Source organism: Felis catus, chromosome A2, assembly GCF_018350175.1.
Source record: "Felis catus isolate Fca126 chromosome A2, F.catus_Fca126_mat1.0, whole genome shotgun sequence".
Classification (NCBI taxonomy): Eukaryota; Metazoa; Chordata; class Mammalia; order Carnivora; family Felidae; genus Felis; species Felis catus.
The window spans coordinates 61,310,850-61,328,853 of NC_058369.1; the positions used below are offsets into that span (position 1 = coordinate 61,310,850).

The window sequence follows — 18,004 nt, forward strand, 5'->3', positions numbered from 1 at the left end:
TGTGCACGTAGGGGAAGCCTCAGCCCATCGTGGTGCTGCACAGCTGTGCTGGTGTCTGGTAGTCTGTGTTTGAGCCCCAGCACCGCCTCCTGAGCCTGTCTCCTGATCTCTGATGGGTGATGGTGCTGCCGGCCTGTAGGGCGCTGGGGGACTAAGGCAGACAGCATCAGCCGTGTAACCGGTTCCCAAAGTCTCCCGAAAGGTAAGTGATGGAGCCACGGGTTGGACCAAGGCTCTTCCCCAAAGGGGGGCTGCACGTGAAGGCACGGCAGGGTTCATGGGGGCCCTCTGCCCCTGGCCCTGCACCTGCCCCACCTTGTCGATGTCCTCGTGCCTCACGGGGAAGGAGAAGGTGAAGCCCAAGGGCAGCTTCTTGTGCTTCATCTGGTGCTTGTCCAGGAAGTCGGAGATGCACTCAGAGATGTAGTCAAAGAGCTGGAGGACACACAGCAAGCTGGCCGTCAGCCATGGGAGAGCCGGCTGCGGGACCCCTGCTGCGGGACTCCTGCCCAAGGCCGTGCACTGTCAGCCTGTCCCTCCCGGCAGACCCAGTGACATCCAGCCGCAGACTCTGGACAGAGGCACAGCCCTGGCCATAATGCTGATTTCTGTCTCCACCACCCGCTGGCCTCCAGCCTGCCCGTGTGGGCCTGTCTGCAGCACTGGGTATTGCCCCCTGCTGGCAGCTGGGGCTGCAGGAGGCATCCGCACCATCCCTGCTGCCTTGTTTCACGTCCAGTCCCACAGCATGCAGGGGTGTGGTGAGGCCCAGGCTGCCACGGGATTCCTGCCTTGAAACCCTCTGCCTCTGCCCACCTCCCCCAAGGGCTCATTGTACTTCTGCACCCTCTCCTGAGTCCCCCCACCATGGGCAGACGTGATGACTGCAGTCACCCCACTTGATGTCCATGCTGGTGGAAGGTGATGGGGTGACACATAGGGAGACGGCAGAATGGGCTGTGTGCCCATTGGAAGGGCGTGTTCCCGCAGCTGCTGTCACATGTCTGGCCTTTCTGGAAAACTGGGCAGGAATGTGACCTGCTGGGGCCATGCCTGGTGGCCACTCAGCCCCCTCCCTGGGCCTGAGGCCGAGTAGCTCTCCTGCCAATAGGTGCCCCTGCCCCTGGTGGACAGGTAGGCCGTCCTGCCAGGACGAGGGAGTGCTGAGATCCCAGGCAGACTTGATCCCAGCCCCTGGCCCCCAGCTCCCCAGGCCCCTGACCCCTAGTCCCCTGGTCCCCATCCCCAGTCCTCTGGCCTCCCAGCCCCAGCGCCTTGGCCCCAGCCCCACGGGCCCCTGGCCCCTGATGCCCAGCCCCCACCCTGGCCCCCCAGCCCCCAGCCCCCCAGCCCCTGCCCCTCACTGCTCACCATCTCAGCAGTACCCGTCATGGCGTCCTCGGGGATGGAATACATCTGGTGCTTGGTCTTCACGCTCCACTGCCCCTCTTCGCCCTCCCCCACCTTCACCAGCATCACCCTGAAGTTGGTGCCGCCCAGGTCCAGGGAGAGGAAGTCCCCAACTTCTGCAGCCACAGGGAGAAGCACATCAGCCTCTGGGTGCCAGCCGGCAGGACCCCAAGACCAGGGAGGGAAGGAGAGGAGGGCAGGGTGGGGCTCAGAGGAGCTGGACAAGGGGCTGCTGGCGCCAGGCATCTGGGGATCCCTAGAGTCAAAGGTGAGCTAGGGAAGTCAGTGGGAGTCCCCTGCCTCAGACAAAGTCACGCCAAGCCCAGGGCCCAAGTGAAGGCCAAGTGAAGGGCCCAGACTCGGGATTGGGCTTGGGGATCCCCCCACTGACCACAGAGAACCGGTTTCTCGAGATGACAAAAACAGTTTTCCTGAGGTGGCGGCAGGGGGCAGTTATCCTTAAGATGCAGGGTTGGGCCAGTGGAGCCGTCCTGAGCCTCTGGGGACAGTCCGAGCTGTCAGCACGGACTCTGGCTGCCTCTGCCCCCTGGGACCCGGGACAGCCGCCTCCAGGTGAGGAGCTACCAGCTCCCCAGTGGGTCCCGCCCCTGCCTGTCCCAGGCCTCGGTACCAGAGCCTTCCGGGGTGGAGCGCACGTAGGTGGGCAGCATCTTCACGCTGGCCTCCTCGTGGGTCTCCAGCCGCAGGCCTCGCGCCATCTCCTTCTGCATCCGCCACATCACCTTCTTCAAGTCGGCCTCCTGCAGCTGGAAGTCCGCCAGGATCTGCTCTGCCTGCGGGGGTGGGGGTGAGAGCAGCTGGGGGGGGTGAGAGCAGCTGGGGGCGTGAGGGCAGCTGGAGGGGGTGAGGGCAGCTGGAGGGGGTGAGAGCAGCTGGGGGGGAGAGGGCAGCTGGGGGGCAGTGAGAGCAGCTGGGAGGGGTGAGAGCAGCTGGGGGGGAGAGTCAGTTGGGGTGTGAGAGCAGCTGGGGGTGAGGGCAGCTGGAGGGGTGAGGGCAGCTGGGGGGGAGAGAGCAGCTAGTGAGGAGAGGCAGTTGGGGGGGTGAGAGCAGCTGGGGGGGTGAGGACAGCTGGAGGGGTGAGGGCAGCTGGGGGGAGAGAGCAGCTGTGGGGGCAGGCGTAGCTGGGGGGAGAGAGCAGCTGGGGGGAGTGAGGGCAGCTGGGCGGGTGAGGGCAGCTGGGGGTGCAGGGGTCCCACACGCACCAAGGGCCTCCCTCGTCCTCTGGCCCTGGGTCCCAGATGAAAACAGCAGAGTTCCTAGAGCAGTCCCTCAACACGTGTGGCCTGAGGGATGCCGAAGGGTGGGGTGCAGACAGGGCAGCCCCCCTCGGTACTGCAGATGCCTGCCGTGGGGGGAGGAAAGTGCCGCCCAGGACAGTAAGTGGGACATGGCTGCAAGAGCCTGTTGGGAGCCTGTCTGGCGGCCAGCGGGCAGCTGGCCTTACCGCCAGAAAGCTCTGGTTGTCCTGCCTCTATGAATCCATGCCCAGGGACTGAGGGGAGCAGTGTGCACGGAGGCACAGGTGTAGCACATTCGAGGAAGGCAGTGCCTCCCCAGGCCCCAAGGACAGCCTGTGACGGGGCTAAGCCAAGCACAGCTATCCTGCGCCCTTTTGCTGGGGATCTGGTTGAGCGTCAAGCAGGTGGCCCAGTTCCAGCCAATGACAGGGAGAGAAGCCTGGCTTTAGCAGGACCGTCCCTTCCTGGAAGGTCAGTGCCCCTCCATTCTGTGAATGCAGGTTTATAAGGGTGTGATGACCGGCACCAGAGCAGCTGCCCTGTAGCAAGGTGGAGGCAAGGCTGAGGGAAGAGCTGTTGGCAGACCACCCACGGTGGGAAGAGAGGCAGGGCGGCCCCGCCTGAGGGGGTCGCGGATCTTGGCTGGCTCTGTACCCACCCACCTCCAGGCAGTGATGGGGGAGCGAACACTGATCACCGAAAGCCGCAGTTAAGGCAGGGCTTTCATTCCCTGCACCCGACAGCATTTCTGATGGACACAGACCTTTGCTTAGGGACCATGTCTCCTTTCGAGTGACATTCCCTTAGGACCCTTCGAGTCTCCATACTTAGAGTTTGAGCCCAAGGAATGTCACAAAGGGATGGGGCTGAATAAATTTTGTGACTAGACACAGAACCACACACCAGTGTTTGCAGGGCCATTTGCGGCTCCAGGCTGTCCCTGCCCAAGGCTGTCCCTCCAGGGCACAGCGCTAGACGCCCTCACCGCCCTCACCGCTCTCACCGTTTGGGAAGCGATCCAGGCGCGTTCACAGAGGCCTGGGGCTGCAGTCTCGCAAACATAAAGTGCCAGGAAGGAGTAGAAACATTAACATTTGCAGAATTCTGCCAACACGCCGTGCCTGGAGCTGAGTGCACCACATAAGCTGCCTCCCATCCCATCACAGTGTCACAGCACCACAGCGTCACAGCATCAGTGTCACAGTGTCACAGAGCACGGGGAGCAGCCACCAGCAGCTGCTCATCTTCCAGATGGAGCGAAGGCTCTAAGAACCTCAAGCGCAGGTGCGTCAGCCAGCTCGCTTCCTGGCCAGCGCCCGAGGCTGCACATGCAAGAGCTGAGGCCCTCAAGAGGCTGTTGGGCGGCTTCCCGACACAGAATTATCCCAGGGACCGACTGTAAGACATCGCAGACTCCGCGAAACAGAGGCAGACCCTGCGCAGGTCCAGCCTCAGGCCCTGCTGGGCCGCGTCCTGGCCCATTTGCTGTGACACCCTTCACACACACACTCGGCATGGCTGGAGCCCAGTACAGGAGAGGCTTTTCACCCTCTGTGTCCAGGCCCACCTGGCTCCCTGCCACTGACATTGGATGAAACCCCAGCTTGGCCGGCTGGCTTCTAGGTCCTCTAGAAAGACCCTTCTGTGGAACCCCGGAGATCACAGGAAGTCACACACCTGGTCAAAGAGCAACCTGGACTTACTAATGTTTCATTCCACCCAGCAACTTCTGTCCAAGATCCTGTTCTGCAACAGCATGGTGCTTGGCCGGCTGGGACTCTAGAAGACCCCATGTCACCCAGACCTTCCTGTCCCTGCCGTCCCTTCCCAGACACCACACAGCAAGGAGGGGACAGTGCACAGCAGGGAGGGGAGGGGACAGTGCACAGTAGAGGGGACAGTGCACAGCAGGGAGGGGAGGGGACAGTGCACAGTAGGGGGGACACTGCACAGCAGAGAGGGGAAGGGACACCACACAGCAGGGAGGGGACAGCACACAGTAGAGGGGGATACTGCACAGCAGGGAGAGGACAGAACACAGCAGGGGAGGGAGGGGACAATGCAAGGTAAGGAAGCCCCTTGTCTGAGGGGGAGTGAACCCGTGAGGTGATGTTTGTTCACTAGAACCTGATTCCATTCTGTAAATAAAGTTGCATCAATGTGGGTTTCATTTGTCCAGTGCAATATTCTCAAAAACTTAAATTTGCTGCCAACGTTTAAATACAGGCACTTTCCCAGGCAAATCTGGATTTCTGATGGCATTTCTGTAACTGTAGGTCTTGGGGCGGCCACTGCTTGGGCAGGTTGTGTGGTGTGGAGGCCCATGTCTGGCAATGTGGGGCATGCAGGGAACACGGGGTCACCTGCCCTCGCAGCATGCCCTGCCCAAGCTGGGCACTGCAGGGTCCAGCACTGTCCACACCGCAGGACCGTGGGGACCCATTCATTCTCCTGCCCACCCTGCTGTGTTCATTCCCTGTTCCTGGGGGTACAGGCTGGGGAGGGATGCTGGGAGGGTCTGTGGCAGTGGTCCAATACTCTGGCTGGCCGCAAGCTGACACTGGCCTCCAGCTGACCTTGCCTCTCACTGTGGGAGGTGCACACCCCTCAGACGCATCAGGGCCCGCAGATGCCACATGTTGTCAGCACCCAACCCTGACAGGAGGGGCTCTGACCTGCGCAGCCCCCTCCACCCTCAAGGCTGAGTGTCTGGGGGACATGGGTGGGGCTCAAGTCATGGGGTGGGAGTCTGCCTCACAGATTCCTTGGGAACATCCCAGACCAGGCCCTGCTCAGAGCTTCTGCAGTTCTCCCTTATCCTGCAAAATCACCCCAGGACCCAGGTACCGTAGGGGTCCCTGTTCTTACAAATGAGGAAACTTTCCCCAGCCCACGGCGCCAGCCGGGGGCCCATCTCCCCACCCCACTGGGCTGCTTCCTGCCCGATTTCAGGGCCCAGACCCCACTACAAAAGTCTCCTACGGGTGTCATGCTGCTGTCAGTCACACTGGCTTAAAAGACTTGCCTGGGAAAGTCATGGTGCTGCCTGAGAAGCTCCAGGAAGCTGCCTGCCCCTCCAGACCCAGCTTTGGGAGAACAAAGCTCACACAGAGCCTGTCCCCCTTTTCCCCACAACTACCACCCACCCCCTGCTTACGAGGAGGCCACAGGACACATCACTAGGGCTCATGTCTATACCCAAACATGGGGGGGGGGGGTCTCTTGCTGATTGTCTCCCCCACGTTCCAGGCAGTGTTTCTGGCGCCCTGGCCTGGGCTCTGCAGGAAGACAGACTGCCCAGTGCTCTCCGACTCGGGGGCATGTCCAACTGGTTCTTCTGGTCCTCATGGTAGGCCTGGGACTGGCACTGGGGATCCTTTTCCTCAGGAATATGTGGGCAACTGGCCCAGGGTTGCCCACTGTGTGTACAGCCACCGAGGTCCCACGAACACAGGGGCCAGGCTGCAGCTAGACACGTGGCAGGGCCCCCACTGCCCTCCAGAGCGATGGGACGGGCTCAGGGACCTCAGTCCCTGACTCTCAGGGGCCTACAGCAGTCTCAGCCTGCTGGCACAGGAGCAAGTACCCTAGAGACCCCTCCTGGCAAGTCTGCACCATGGGTGTCAGGATAGGCAGTGACAGGGCCAGTGACAGGCACAGCTGCCTCTTGGCCCAGATGCCTCCTTCCAGGGGCACAGCACCATCCGACGTCTGCTCTGCTGAACCTATTGCCCTGTGTGCCCCCAAGGAACCACCCTCGTGGCTCTGGGATGACCCTCACCAGATTCAAGGGCATCTGGGTCTGGCTCCTCATGGCATCCATTGCCATCTCTCCGAGGGGCCAAGAGGTAGGATTTTGGGGAGGTGGGGACACTCCTACCTGCTGAGGGGCAGGGAGGGCAGCAGCCCTAGAAATTGAGGTCCACCTGGGCAGGTGTGGGCCACCTTGCCAAAAAGCTGCCCTCGGCAGACTGCCCGGGGCTTCTGCACCTACTGGGCCCATCAGGCAGCTGCTGAAATATTCTGCCCACTGCCACCAGGTCGGTCAGGGCAGAGGGCAAAGGGGGCCTGCCTGGGGTCAGGGCTGACAACAGGCGCGGGGACAAGGCCGTGGGGCGATGTCCACGACCTCTGCACAGTGGTGTGGGGATTAGCTGCCCAGTGATTCTGGGGAGGGGACAGGACTAGTCCATGTGGCCTCCAGTCCTCGGATGTGCCAGGGCTGGTGGTCAGCACGCTGGGGGGCAGGAAACCGCAGTGGAGAGCCCCCACACATGGAGGGGCAGGGAAGAGCCTGGCCGGCACAGGCCAGAGGGGGGGACAGAGGATCCCTGGCAGACTTTCATCTGAAGAGGGGTCCGACCTGTGTTTCCTACGCTCCGGGGGCGGGGGTGGGGGTGGGGTGGGGGTAGGGCTGTGCTGCGCCCGGGTAGGCGGGAGAGAAGGTGGGGACCAGACCCTCTCCTGGCCTAGGCAGACCCCCCAGAGAGCTGGATGCTCAAGGCTCCCCTCCCCTCCTCTGGGGGTGGGGTGCGGGCGTGTCCCTTCGGCCAATCAGCCGCAGGATTGGTCCGTGGGAGTGCGCAAGACCTCATTCGGGCCAATGAGAGCGGAGCCAGGGGACGGGGGCGGGGCGGGAGAAGAAGTGGGGTGAGCGGTGGAGGAGCCGGGTGGTAGGTGGGAGGTAGGGGGCGGGGAGGTAGGTGGGAGGTAGGGGGCGGGGAGGTAGGTGGGAGGTAGGGGGCGGGGAGGTAGGTGGGAGGTAGGGGGCGGGAGGTAGGTGGGAGGTAGGGGGCGGGGAGGTAGGTGGGAGGTAGGGGGCGGGGAGGTAGGTGGGAGGTAGGGGGCGGGGAGGTGGGGGGACCGTCTGCCGGATGGAGGGCCCAGGGCCATCCCCCCCAGGTGACAAATACTTGTTTCCTTCCGGGCTTGTAAACCGTAAACTGCCTCCAAACTGTCAAAACTTGCCTCTAAAGGTCAGGAGGTCATTCTTGGGTTTTGGGCCTGCAATGTCCAGGATGGAACTCCCGCTGGATGCTGGATGGTGCACAGCGCCCCCCGCCCGCGGAGTGAACTTGTCAAGCCCCGTGGTACCTGCCAGGCCATGCTAAAATTAGCAGGGGCTCCTGAGTGATTAGGGTTAGGGATGGTGGGTGGATAGAATGCCAGGCTCTCCCGCCAATGGCCAGTGCGGTCACCCAGAAGAAAACCTTGACGAGATCAATCCCTTTCCTAAAATAGAGCGAAAGCGCCTTCACTACACCCAAGTGTGATGGGTCACTGACCCACCAGTCCCTGGCTCTGAGCCACTGTTTTTTCTGTGTGTGCGAGGCAGTGGCACTCGTTCCAGGTTTGGATGGGGCAGGGCTTCTGGACCAGCTGCCCTTCTCCTGTGCACAGCACCTGGGAAGAGGCTCCGGGTCCTCTGGCTCTCTCCTCCTGGAGGCAGGGGTGGACAAGGCCTCCACCTTTCTAGTCTGTCGGACTTGCACTGCCCTCTCTAGCTTGCACTCTGACCAGCGTGCATCCTTCCCCAGAGCCCGTTCCTGGGGCCACCTCCTTGCATTCTGGGTGTCCAGTGTGGCAGGAAGAAGGTCCCAACGTCCCCACACCAGTCAGTCCTGCAGAGCCAGACTCCCAGCCCTCCTATGCACCACCAGTTGCCCCATGTCACTGCTTCCTCTTTAGATGCGGAGGTGACACCAAATGGCTCAGTACTGGACTCCACATGAGGGTCTGACCTGTCCAGAGAAGAAGGTCCTGGAAAGGCTGGACCTCAGAGACAATGGCTTATGAGGGACATACTTAGAGCCTTTGGTGTCTCAAGGGTGGTCCTAAAGAGGAGTGGATAAACATAGTTTCTGCTTAAGGGTTCTTAAAAACAACAACAGTGCAGAGCTGCCCGACAGTGGGCTCCCCCCCTTAATGGGGAGAGGCAGCAGGACATGTGACAGAACAGGGTCACAGGAAACCATTCTCATCCCTTGATCACTCAGAAAGCGGAGCAACAGCACTATTTCATTTTCTTCTTAATTTAGCTCTAGGAAATAATCTGACATGTTTAGTGGTAGAGGTTCTAGGATCAAAAGTGGCACACACAAACAAAAAGTGGCACGTGACCTACATATCCAAGTACAGGGAACCAGTTCAATCAGTTACGCTACATTCACGAGTCACGGAAGATGGTAGGACTGATCTGCCTTTGCTGGCGTGGAAAGATGCCCGTGACATCTAAAGAGAATGTGCTGGCTCCGAGAGGGCCTCCAACCAGCCCTCCTCTGTCATTTGCCCCCTGTGCGGTCCCCACTGATGCTGAGTAGGCCTAGCCTGTGTAAGTACGAGGATATTGCAGAAATGGCAGTGTGACTTTTGAGGCGAGGCCGTCAGAGACATGGTGGCTTCCACCTCGCTCTCTCTCTTGGATTCTTCACCCTTCACAGGCTTGGCCAGTGCCAGCCTGGGAGGACAGGCAGGTCCTAAGGGGAGGTCTCCTGAGAAGAACTGAGTCCAGGCTCTGAAGGATGGAGGTTCACAGTTAAATTGTTCAACTTGGCTGACCCTGTATCCCCATGGGATAGAAAACAGGGCCAGAGCACCCAGCACGAGGGGCACCTGTGCGGGGTCTCTCTGCACTGATGCAACGGGGCCTGGAGGTCAGCACAGTGTTGCAAGTGTTTGCTTACCGCGGGGTAGACTGGCTGTGCCCTCGTGTGAGGGCCGGCCCGGGCCCAGGGGAGGGAGGGTGTCAGGCACAGAGTGAGGCGGAGTTGAGCCTAGATGCCGCAGAACATAAGGGGTCATGACACCGAGCCCCCAGAGGCCTCCACACACTGCCTGCTGTCCCACATGCTTTATGTGGACCACAAATGACCTGTGAACTCAGGGCTGGCAATTTTTACGTGGAGAAACCGAGGCCCATGGGAAAGGTCCCCAGGTCAGCCTGACCCCAGGTGAGCTGGAAGGTCAGTCAAGGCCAAGCACACACCAGGGGTCAGGAAATAGCCTCTGGAGCTGCTTCCAGGCTGGAAATGTTCAGAGACCTCAGCTTCAGCTGGCAGGTGAAGCGTCACAGCCTCCGAGGTCTGCAGTGCCCAGGGTTTGCTTCTGACAGCAGGTGGGGCTGGGGCAGGAGGCCTGGGCAGAAAGGGGCAGAGAGTGAGGGAGAGGAAGGGTTCTGCACATTGGTAGGCAGAGTGATGGATCCTCCAGGACCCCTTGTGGGGGAGGCAGGGTAGTGCTGGGGTAGAACAGGACTGTGAGGACTGACTGCCTGAAGACTGACAGCCATTCTCTGCCTGTAGGACTTGGGCAAGTCACTTAATTTCCTGAGCTTCAGTTTCCCTATCAGTAAAGTGGAGATAACAATTTCCTTCCCTCACAGCGCTGTTGACAGGACAGGACAGTGCAGATAAGATTCTTGGCTATCCACGCTATTCGATAACTTGTAGCTATTTTTGCTACCAGAGGTTGCTTTAGCCCCCGGGTCAGAGTTTAGAACACAGGCCATCCCATACTCTAGGTCTATGTGGGTCTAAAGCCAATCTTCTGTCCCTGTGCCTGCCGATTATTTTGTAGTGTTCTAAGGAGACAGGCAGGGAGCACAGTCTTTTTGATACCCGCCTTGCCCTAAATCAACGAGGCTTATCATCTGAAAAGAGAATGATTGGGGGACGCCACAAATAATGGTGGAGAGAAAGAGAGAGAGAGAGAGAGAGAGGAACCATTGGCTCAGTTGTGATCGTGTGCCATTTGGCGTCACGTACAACTTGTATTGCAAGACATCACTCGTTTTTCTTTTTTTGAAAAAAAAATTTTTTTAACGTTTATTTATTTTCGAGACAGAGAGAGACAGAGCATGAATGGGGGGAGGGTCAGAGAGAGAGGGAGACACAGAATCGGAAGCAGGCTCCAGGCTCCGAGCTGTCAGCACAGAGCCCGACGCGGGGCTCGAACTTGTGAACCACGAGATCATGACCCAAGCCGAAGCCGGACACTCAACCGACTGAGCCACCCAGGCGCCCCTCATTTTCAAATTAAAATTGTTAGAAATGTTTGCTCATCTTGCAGAACCCTCGCAGAATAAGTTACTCGCAATCCAAGATTCTGCTGTATTTTGGAACTGGGGAGTCTGATCAGACAGTTACAGCAGCCAGGGGAGTGCTAGAGAAGGGAGAGGTTGCTGATGGCTTGTGAGTGAGCAGCGTGCACAAACCAGCCGCCACACCTGATCCCTGTCATGGCATGGGGACAGAGCCCGTGTCCTGAGAGCAGCTGGCTGACTGAGGCTGTGTGTGTACTTTGCTTACTCTGGGTTTCTTGAGGGCCTAGTGTACACCTTGTCTTTGTTTCAGCTCCAGCCCCAGCAGCTTCCCTGGCCACATGTAGCAGAGGACTTAGAGAGATACACAACGCCAGTTCAATGTTTTTGCTTTTGTTTTTGTTTTTTGTGTGTTTGTTTGTTTTTAAATCCAGATATTTAAGGAATTCTCTGTCAGGTCAGGTTTCTCTGATGCAGAAACATCAGAACGGAAACTTCTCCAGTGACCACATACAAATACAGACTTTGAAAAACATTAAAAAATAAATACAGACTTTGCAGAAAATAGTTTGGAAAAATCACTATACAAATGGACAACTGCAGTCCTCAACAAGCAAGAAAACCAATCCTTATGGGGGAGAATCTAGTGTCCAGAGCTGCCATACTATACTACTCAAATGCCAAGGTCTCGGGGCACCTGGGGGGCTCAGTTGGTTAAGCTTCTGACTTCGGCTCAGGTCATGATCTCACAGTCTGTGAGTTCGAGCCCCGCGTCGGGCTCTGTGCTAACAGCTCGGAACCTGGAGACTGTCAGGATCCTGTGTCTCCCTCTTTCTCTGTCCCTCCCCTGCTTACACCCTCTCTCTCTCTCTCTCCCTCTCTCTCTCTTTCAAAAATAAGTAAACATTTAAAAAAACTTAATGCCAAGTTCTCAACAACAACAAAATTACAAAGAATACAAAGAAACAGAAAAATACGGTGCATTCATAGGAGAAAAAGAATTAATAGACATTATCCCTGAGGAAACATTGAAATTACCAAAGACATTCAATTAAACACATTCAATGAGCTAAAGGAAACCACAGACAAAGAGCTAATGGGAATTAAGAAAATGATGTATGAATGAGAATGACAATAAGAAGTAGAAGTTATATAAAAGAACCACACAAATTCTGGAGCTGAAAAGTACAATAGCTGAAATGAAAAACATAAAATGCTAGAGGGGTTCAACAGCAGATGTGAGCAGGCAGAAGACAGAGTCAGTGACCCCGAAGGGAAGACAGAGGCTATCCAGTGTGCTCAACAGAAAGGGAAAAGAGTGACAGAAAATGAACAGAACCCGAGGAAACTTCAGGGTGCCATGAAACACATCAGCATGAGTATTGCAGGAGTCCCAGAAGGTGATGAGAGACGGAAAGGGGCAGAAAAAGTATTTGGAAAAAACATGGGGAAACAACTTCCCAGACATAATGAAATACATGAATATACACATTCAAGAAGGCTCAAACCATAAAATTCTTCTTTTTTTTAATTTTTTTTTAACGTTTATTTATTTTTGAGACAGAGAGACAGAGCATGAGCGGGGGAGGGGCAGAGAGAGAGGGAGACACAGAATCAGAAGCAGGCTCCAGGCTCTGAGCCATCAGCCCAGAGCCCGACACGGGGCTCGAACTCACAGACCACAAGATCGTGACCTGAGCTGAAGTCAGACGCTTAACCGACTGAGCCACCCAGGCGCCCCTCAAACCATAAAATTCTTAGAGGAAAACGTATGTGCAAATCATGACCTTGTGTTTGGCAATGATTTTTCTTAAATATGACCCCCAAAATAGGTAAATTTGACTTTATCAGAGTTGAAATCTTGTACATGAAAGCCCGCTGTCAGGACAGTGAGATGACACCCACGGGATCTGTCTGATGAGGGTCTGATATGCAGGTTTTAGTACAAAGAACTCTCACAACTCAGCGACAAAGAGACAAACGACCCAGTTGAAAAACGGGCAAAGGATGTGAACAGACACTTCTCCAGAGAAGACAGACCAGTGGACAGAAAGCACACGAGAAAATGCTCAACGTCAGTAACATTTAGGAAACACAGACCAAACCACAGTGAGATGCCACGTGAAGCCTTCGCGGGCAGCTAGATTACACATCAAAAGGACGTGTGGCTGGGGTTGTGGAGAGAGTGAGACCACACACACTGCTGGCGGCTGTGTGAACTGGTTCAGCTGCTGTGGAAAACCCCGGCCCCCCAGCGATTGCGGGCCTGGGTACACTCCCCGCAGAACCCAAACGAGGGACTCAGACACCTATGCGTCAGTATCTGTCACCATGCTATTACCACGGCCGGAAGGCAAACAAGCAAACAGAACACGCGGGCACACACACTGTTCAGTCATGAGACGCGATCCGGTCCTGACACGCGCCCAATGGTGGCGCCCAAAGGCTGCGCTCAGTGACCTAAGCCAGACCCAAGGACACATGGTAGGTGACCCCGCTGACGTTAGATACGGCACATTCACAGTGACGGTAAGCAGATCGTGGCTCCCAGGGGAATGTGGGAGGAGGGATGAGGTCTTCCTGACTTTCTCGCTGGGACAACGGAAGGGTTTTGGAAGAAATGGTGACAGTTCCACAATATCAAGAATGCAATCAGTGCCACGGAGTTGTACATGTAAAAAGTGGTTCAAGTAGTGAATTTTATGTTTTACCACAATAAAAAAGGAGAGAATTGGGGGTGCCTGGCTGGCTCAGTCGGTAGAGCACGTGACTCTTGATCTCAGGGTGGAGAGCTCAAGCCCCATGTTGGACGTGGAACCTACTTGGAAAGAGAGAGAGACTGACGGCCACGCTGCTTATTTTACAGTAAAATCATGTCTCTTCCTTCCCCAGACGGGTCAGCACTCAAGCATGCACTCTGCAGTCGCCTCGCACTGGGGGTGTGAGCAGGGCAGGGAAGTCAGCGTCTTCTGGACCCCCTGGATTGGACATAAGCCTGAAGTGTGTTTTGAGAGGGGCCCTTCAGTTGTCTGGTTAACAAAGAGCCTCGGCCCTATGGCGAAGACTCATTTGATGGTAAGGCCCTGTCACCATGACCTTAGATGCTACTAAGCCACCAGGGGGAGGGTTAGGGTTAGGGGTTAGGGGCTAGGGTTAGAGTTAGGGTTAGGGGTTAGGGTTACAGCTGAGGTTAGGGTTAGGGTTAGGGTTATGGAGGAAGGAAGAAAGTAGATGTGAAAACCATGACTGAGAGACAGCCCGGTTACTGTTACTGTCTGTGAGCCTGCGGGTGGTACGTCTACGTAGTTTTTGAAGAATTGTTTTGTGAAAGCTTGATGCGTGTGGCCTGAAAATTCCATTGCTCTCTCAAGCCACAGAATAACCCGTGGGCCTTAACCTTTGTCATAGAGAAGTAGGGTGTGAAGGGGTTTTTTTCTTGGAATGTTGGCTCACAGACGGATCCCCCCAAGTGTGAGGCTTGTGCCAATGGTTTTTCTCCACAGGGAGCAACCTGAGTCCCTGGAGACACGTGTCCCCACCTGCCCATCTTCTGTATTCTCTATCTTTCCCTCTTTCAATGTGGATGTTTGCTGAAGACACCTGCATGTGCTCCCCTCACCCAGAAGTGTGGAAGAACACAAGCTTCCATGGCTCCCAGATCACCGGTTCAACCTCAGTGGTGCGTGTACGCAGTGGAGATGCCCACACTGGCCCCTGCTATGGAGGCTGCGCGTGATTTGGTGTCATTGCCTTTATAGGCGATGAGTGTGCATCCCATGATGAAGAACATAGGCATTCGTGGACATGCTGTGGCCGGGTGTGTGGACCGTGGAAGAGACTGCCAGGTATGGGCCACAATGCACCATGGTAACAGCACCAGGCATGTGGCTGGCCTGCGTTCTATATTCCTAGCCTCCCTGGCAGTGACTCGTATCTGTGAAATTTGAGCAGAAATGATCTGTCCATTTGTGGGTCAGGCTTTTCAGAAGTGAATGGTGCTTCCAGGGTCTTTCTAAACTTTATGTGGGCTACTCGGGCAGGGAGATGAGGAAGAGGTCCCAGTGGCTGGCTAACACCTGCACCTGGTTATTAGGGGAGTAAGAGATACAAGTCCACGGAGTTGACATATTTCCTGTTTTGGTGAATTGGCTACAGCAATTAAGCGTGGCCTAATTAATACCCAGAATGATAGCATCAGTAACAAAAACAGAGATCAGAAAGGGCCTTGAATCGCTTTGTAGTTACCATTATCAAGTACCTAATTTGTGCTCTGTCTGAGGTTACGGAAGTGACTCATGTTCAGTTCTGTAGCTGCGAACAATCTGGCAGAAGAAATAAGCAAATAACCAGCTCAAGCTGACGCTGGCAGAGCACGGCGTCTTTCGGGGGTGTGGAGGGGACTGACGGGGCTCTGGACGGGGCCTCTCATGTCTCCTTCCTACAGCCCTTGTGTGTGGGTGGAAAATGGCAGGTAGAGAGTGACATTCCCTGCACAGGGGCCAGCAGACAATTCCAGAAGCATTTGGAGAAACACAGACACTCACAGTGGCTTGAACTTAACACACACCCAGCAAGTGGGGCTGTTGTAAATGGCACTTGGGCTGAACAGGAAGTTTGAGTTTGGTTACTGACCCTTTATAAATGAATAACCATGAGCGTTCTGAACACAAAACGTATGGCTAATAGCCAAAGCAGTGCTCAAAGGGACATTTCATACCCTTACAAAAGTCAGTGAGCTAAGCATGCGCCTCAGGATGCTAAAAACCTTAACATGCAGAAAACAAAGTAAGCCTAAAGAAAATTAAAATTAAAAATTCAATAATGGTAAAAGCAGAAATGACTGATACAGAAAACACAAAAACAAAACCAACAGTAAAGTTGATCCGCAAACCCCAAACCCTTGGAAAAGGACAATAAAATAGCAAAGTCTTGGTAATCTGATCAAGGATAAACTAAAGGCATCCACAGGCAACTTTAGACATGAGAAAGGGAACTTGAAAAGTTTTCTGACTTATAGGTAAGGCTTCCTTCAGGGGCGCCTGGGGGGCTCGGTCAGTTAAGCATCTGGCTCTTGATTTTGGCTCAAGTCACAATCCCAAGGTCATGGGATTGAGCCCCACATCAGGCTGTGTGCTGACAGCACGGAGCCTGCTTGGGATTTTCTCTGTCTCTCTCTCTCTGCTCCTTCTCTGCTTGCACACTCTCTCTCAAAATAAATAAATAAACTTAAAAAAAAAAAAAAGAAACAAAAGGCAAAACCAAAGACCAATGGTGTCCAGGGCCTGGGAGAGGGAGGGGGTGCTGACAGCCAGGAGCAGGGGCCAAGGGAACTATTTGGGAGACAGAATCTCTGGACGGTATTCTCATGGTGATGCCGGTTACCTGTGTTCATTTGACAAAAGTCATCAGACTGCACACTTAAAAAGGTAAATTTTACAGCCTGCATATCATCTCCAAGAGCAGCAGATGAGGCTAGGGGAACAGGGGTGCAGCCAGAGGAGGGGAGATACAGGGCTCTAGAGACAGCCTGCCTGCCTGCCTGCACGGCAGGGCTCTCCCCGGGAGGGCCTGGGACCTGCGCTTCATGGTCCCAGCTTCCCCAGGGCTCAGGCAAGCACACGTCCTCGTGGGTTTGTCTGTGTGCCTGTGAAGCCGGCGATGCTCCCCGCCCAGACCTGCGCAGAGGCAGCCCAGCGTTCCGCAGGACTGTTGTCGCCTGGACGACAGCTGAGTCTCCCTGCCCTGGCCAGCTCTGCCCGAGTCAGAGCCGTCCTCGTCCCCGGGGGGCGAGGAGGCCCTGGGTCACTAGGCACGGCTCCTGCCATGTCCCGCTCCTCTTTCTCCGGCTCACAGCCACACGTCGCTTGACAGCATCGCTATGAGAAGCCGCTGAAAGGACAGCGAGACCCCATCCATCCTGGGCCCCAACACCAGGGAACACCCCAGCCCTTCACAGGTTCGCACGGCTCAGCAGCTACCCCACAGTCAGAGGCCAGAGTGGCCTGGGAGCCATCTCTGTAACCGGGTCATGGGCCCTGGCTCGGGCCAGAAGGGTGGGCCTCTCCTGGGCCATGAGTGGGGCTGCCCACGCTCCCAGGGGTGGGGGCTCACGCTCTTTCCGGCCACCACCACCCAGCCCCCTTCTTCGTGTCCAGGGAGCCTCTGTTTCGCCCAAGGGCCCGCTGGCAATGCACCCGGTGCTGGGGGACGGACCAGCCTTCTGTTACACACCCTCCTTTGTGAGATGTCCAGAGGTGTGCAGAGAGAGGCCTCGGGGGACGATACACGGGCAGAAGTCCTGCCCTTCTTGTTTTTGGAGCATCTCTGGGCATGTTGGACTGAGGCGCTGTGGCTTGCAGGCCAAGATAGTCAGTGGAGCTGACCCAGAGCCTGGCGTCTGGCCAGCACTGTGCTGGGCTGCGAACCACCTACTCCAGGCTGTTCGTTATATGAGATTCTGAACCCTGCAGACAAGTTCAGTGTTGGCTGGTGCGGCCTGAAGGACTCTCAGTGTTTACACCGGCCGCATGTGGGAAGCAAGGCGTGGGGCTCAAACCCGTAGTTACTTTCAACACGGCAGGCTCAAGAAAGGCCCAGGGAGTCGAGGCAGGAGCTGGACTGGACTCCCTTCCAGGTTATGGCTTTCTGGGAAAACTGACCTGAGCAGAGAGGGTGAGCAGATCGACCTTCCTGAGACCTGACCCTCTGACCTGCCTGGGCCATGTCTGAGAGCCCGTGGCTGTGTCTGGGGCTCCCCACACACTGCCCCCTCGCTCTGGCCCTGCCAGCTGCAGACATGGGGGGTGGGGTGCACTATGTCTGGAAGGATCAAGGGAAACGCTGTCTTCGCCCCTCTGACTTGCTCCGGGAGTAACTGCTCCACTGGCCAAACTTGGGAGGACGCCGCTCCCCACGGAGTGTCCTGATTACGGTGCTTGAATTGCACTCGTGACCTGTGCAGCAGCCTTGGAAACGTGTTGGGGACCTGACTCCCAACATGAGGAGCCTACACCACTTGTTTTAATTGGAAAAAAGGATGCCCACCTGAAAACTCCATCTAAATCTCCAAATGTCACTAAAACTCTGTCTGTGTAACAGTCCACCTAGGAGTTCTGCACAGTAGCAAGCATGTAAAGCACGAAGTACCTACTTCCTTAACCCTCAGCTCTCAACTGTGGATGTTTGTGTGGAGCTGCTGCAGACCTGTCCTGTCTGTAATACACTGTGTGGGGCCTGCCGAGATCCCCATCCATCTGTGAAGTCACCCCACCCGGAAATACCGGCGACATCGCGCACG

General features: G+C 56.3%; 1 protein-coding gene across 1 annotated transcript in view; it reads right to left on the minus strand.

Moving 5' to 3' along the window:
- The window catches only part of GCK (glucokinase), a 39,435-nt gene that overhangs the window by 5,322 nt on the left and 16,109 nt on the right, over positions 1-18,004 (minus strand). The window contains 3 exon segments of the mRNA NM_001083954.1: positions 316-435; positions 1,372-1,526; positions 2,042-2,204. Of these exon segments, the coding sequence (NP_001077423.1) occupies positions 316-435; positions 1,372-1,526; positions 2,042-2,204 (438 nt within the window).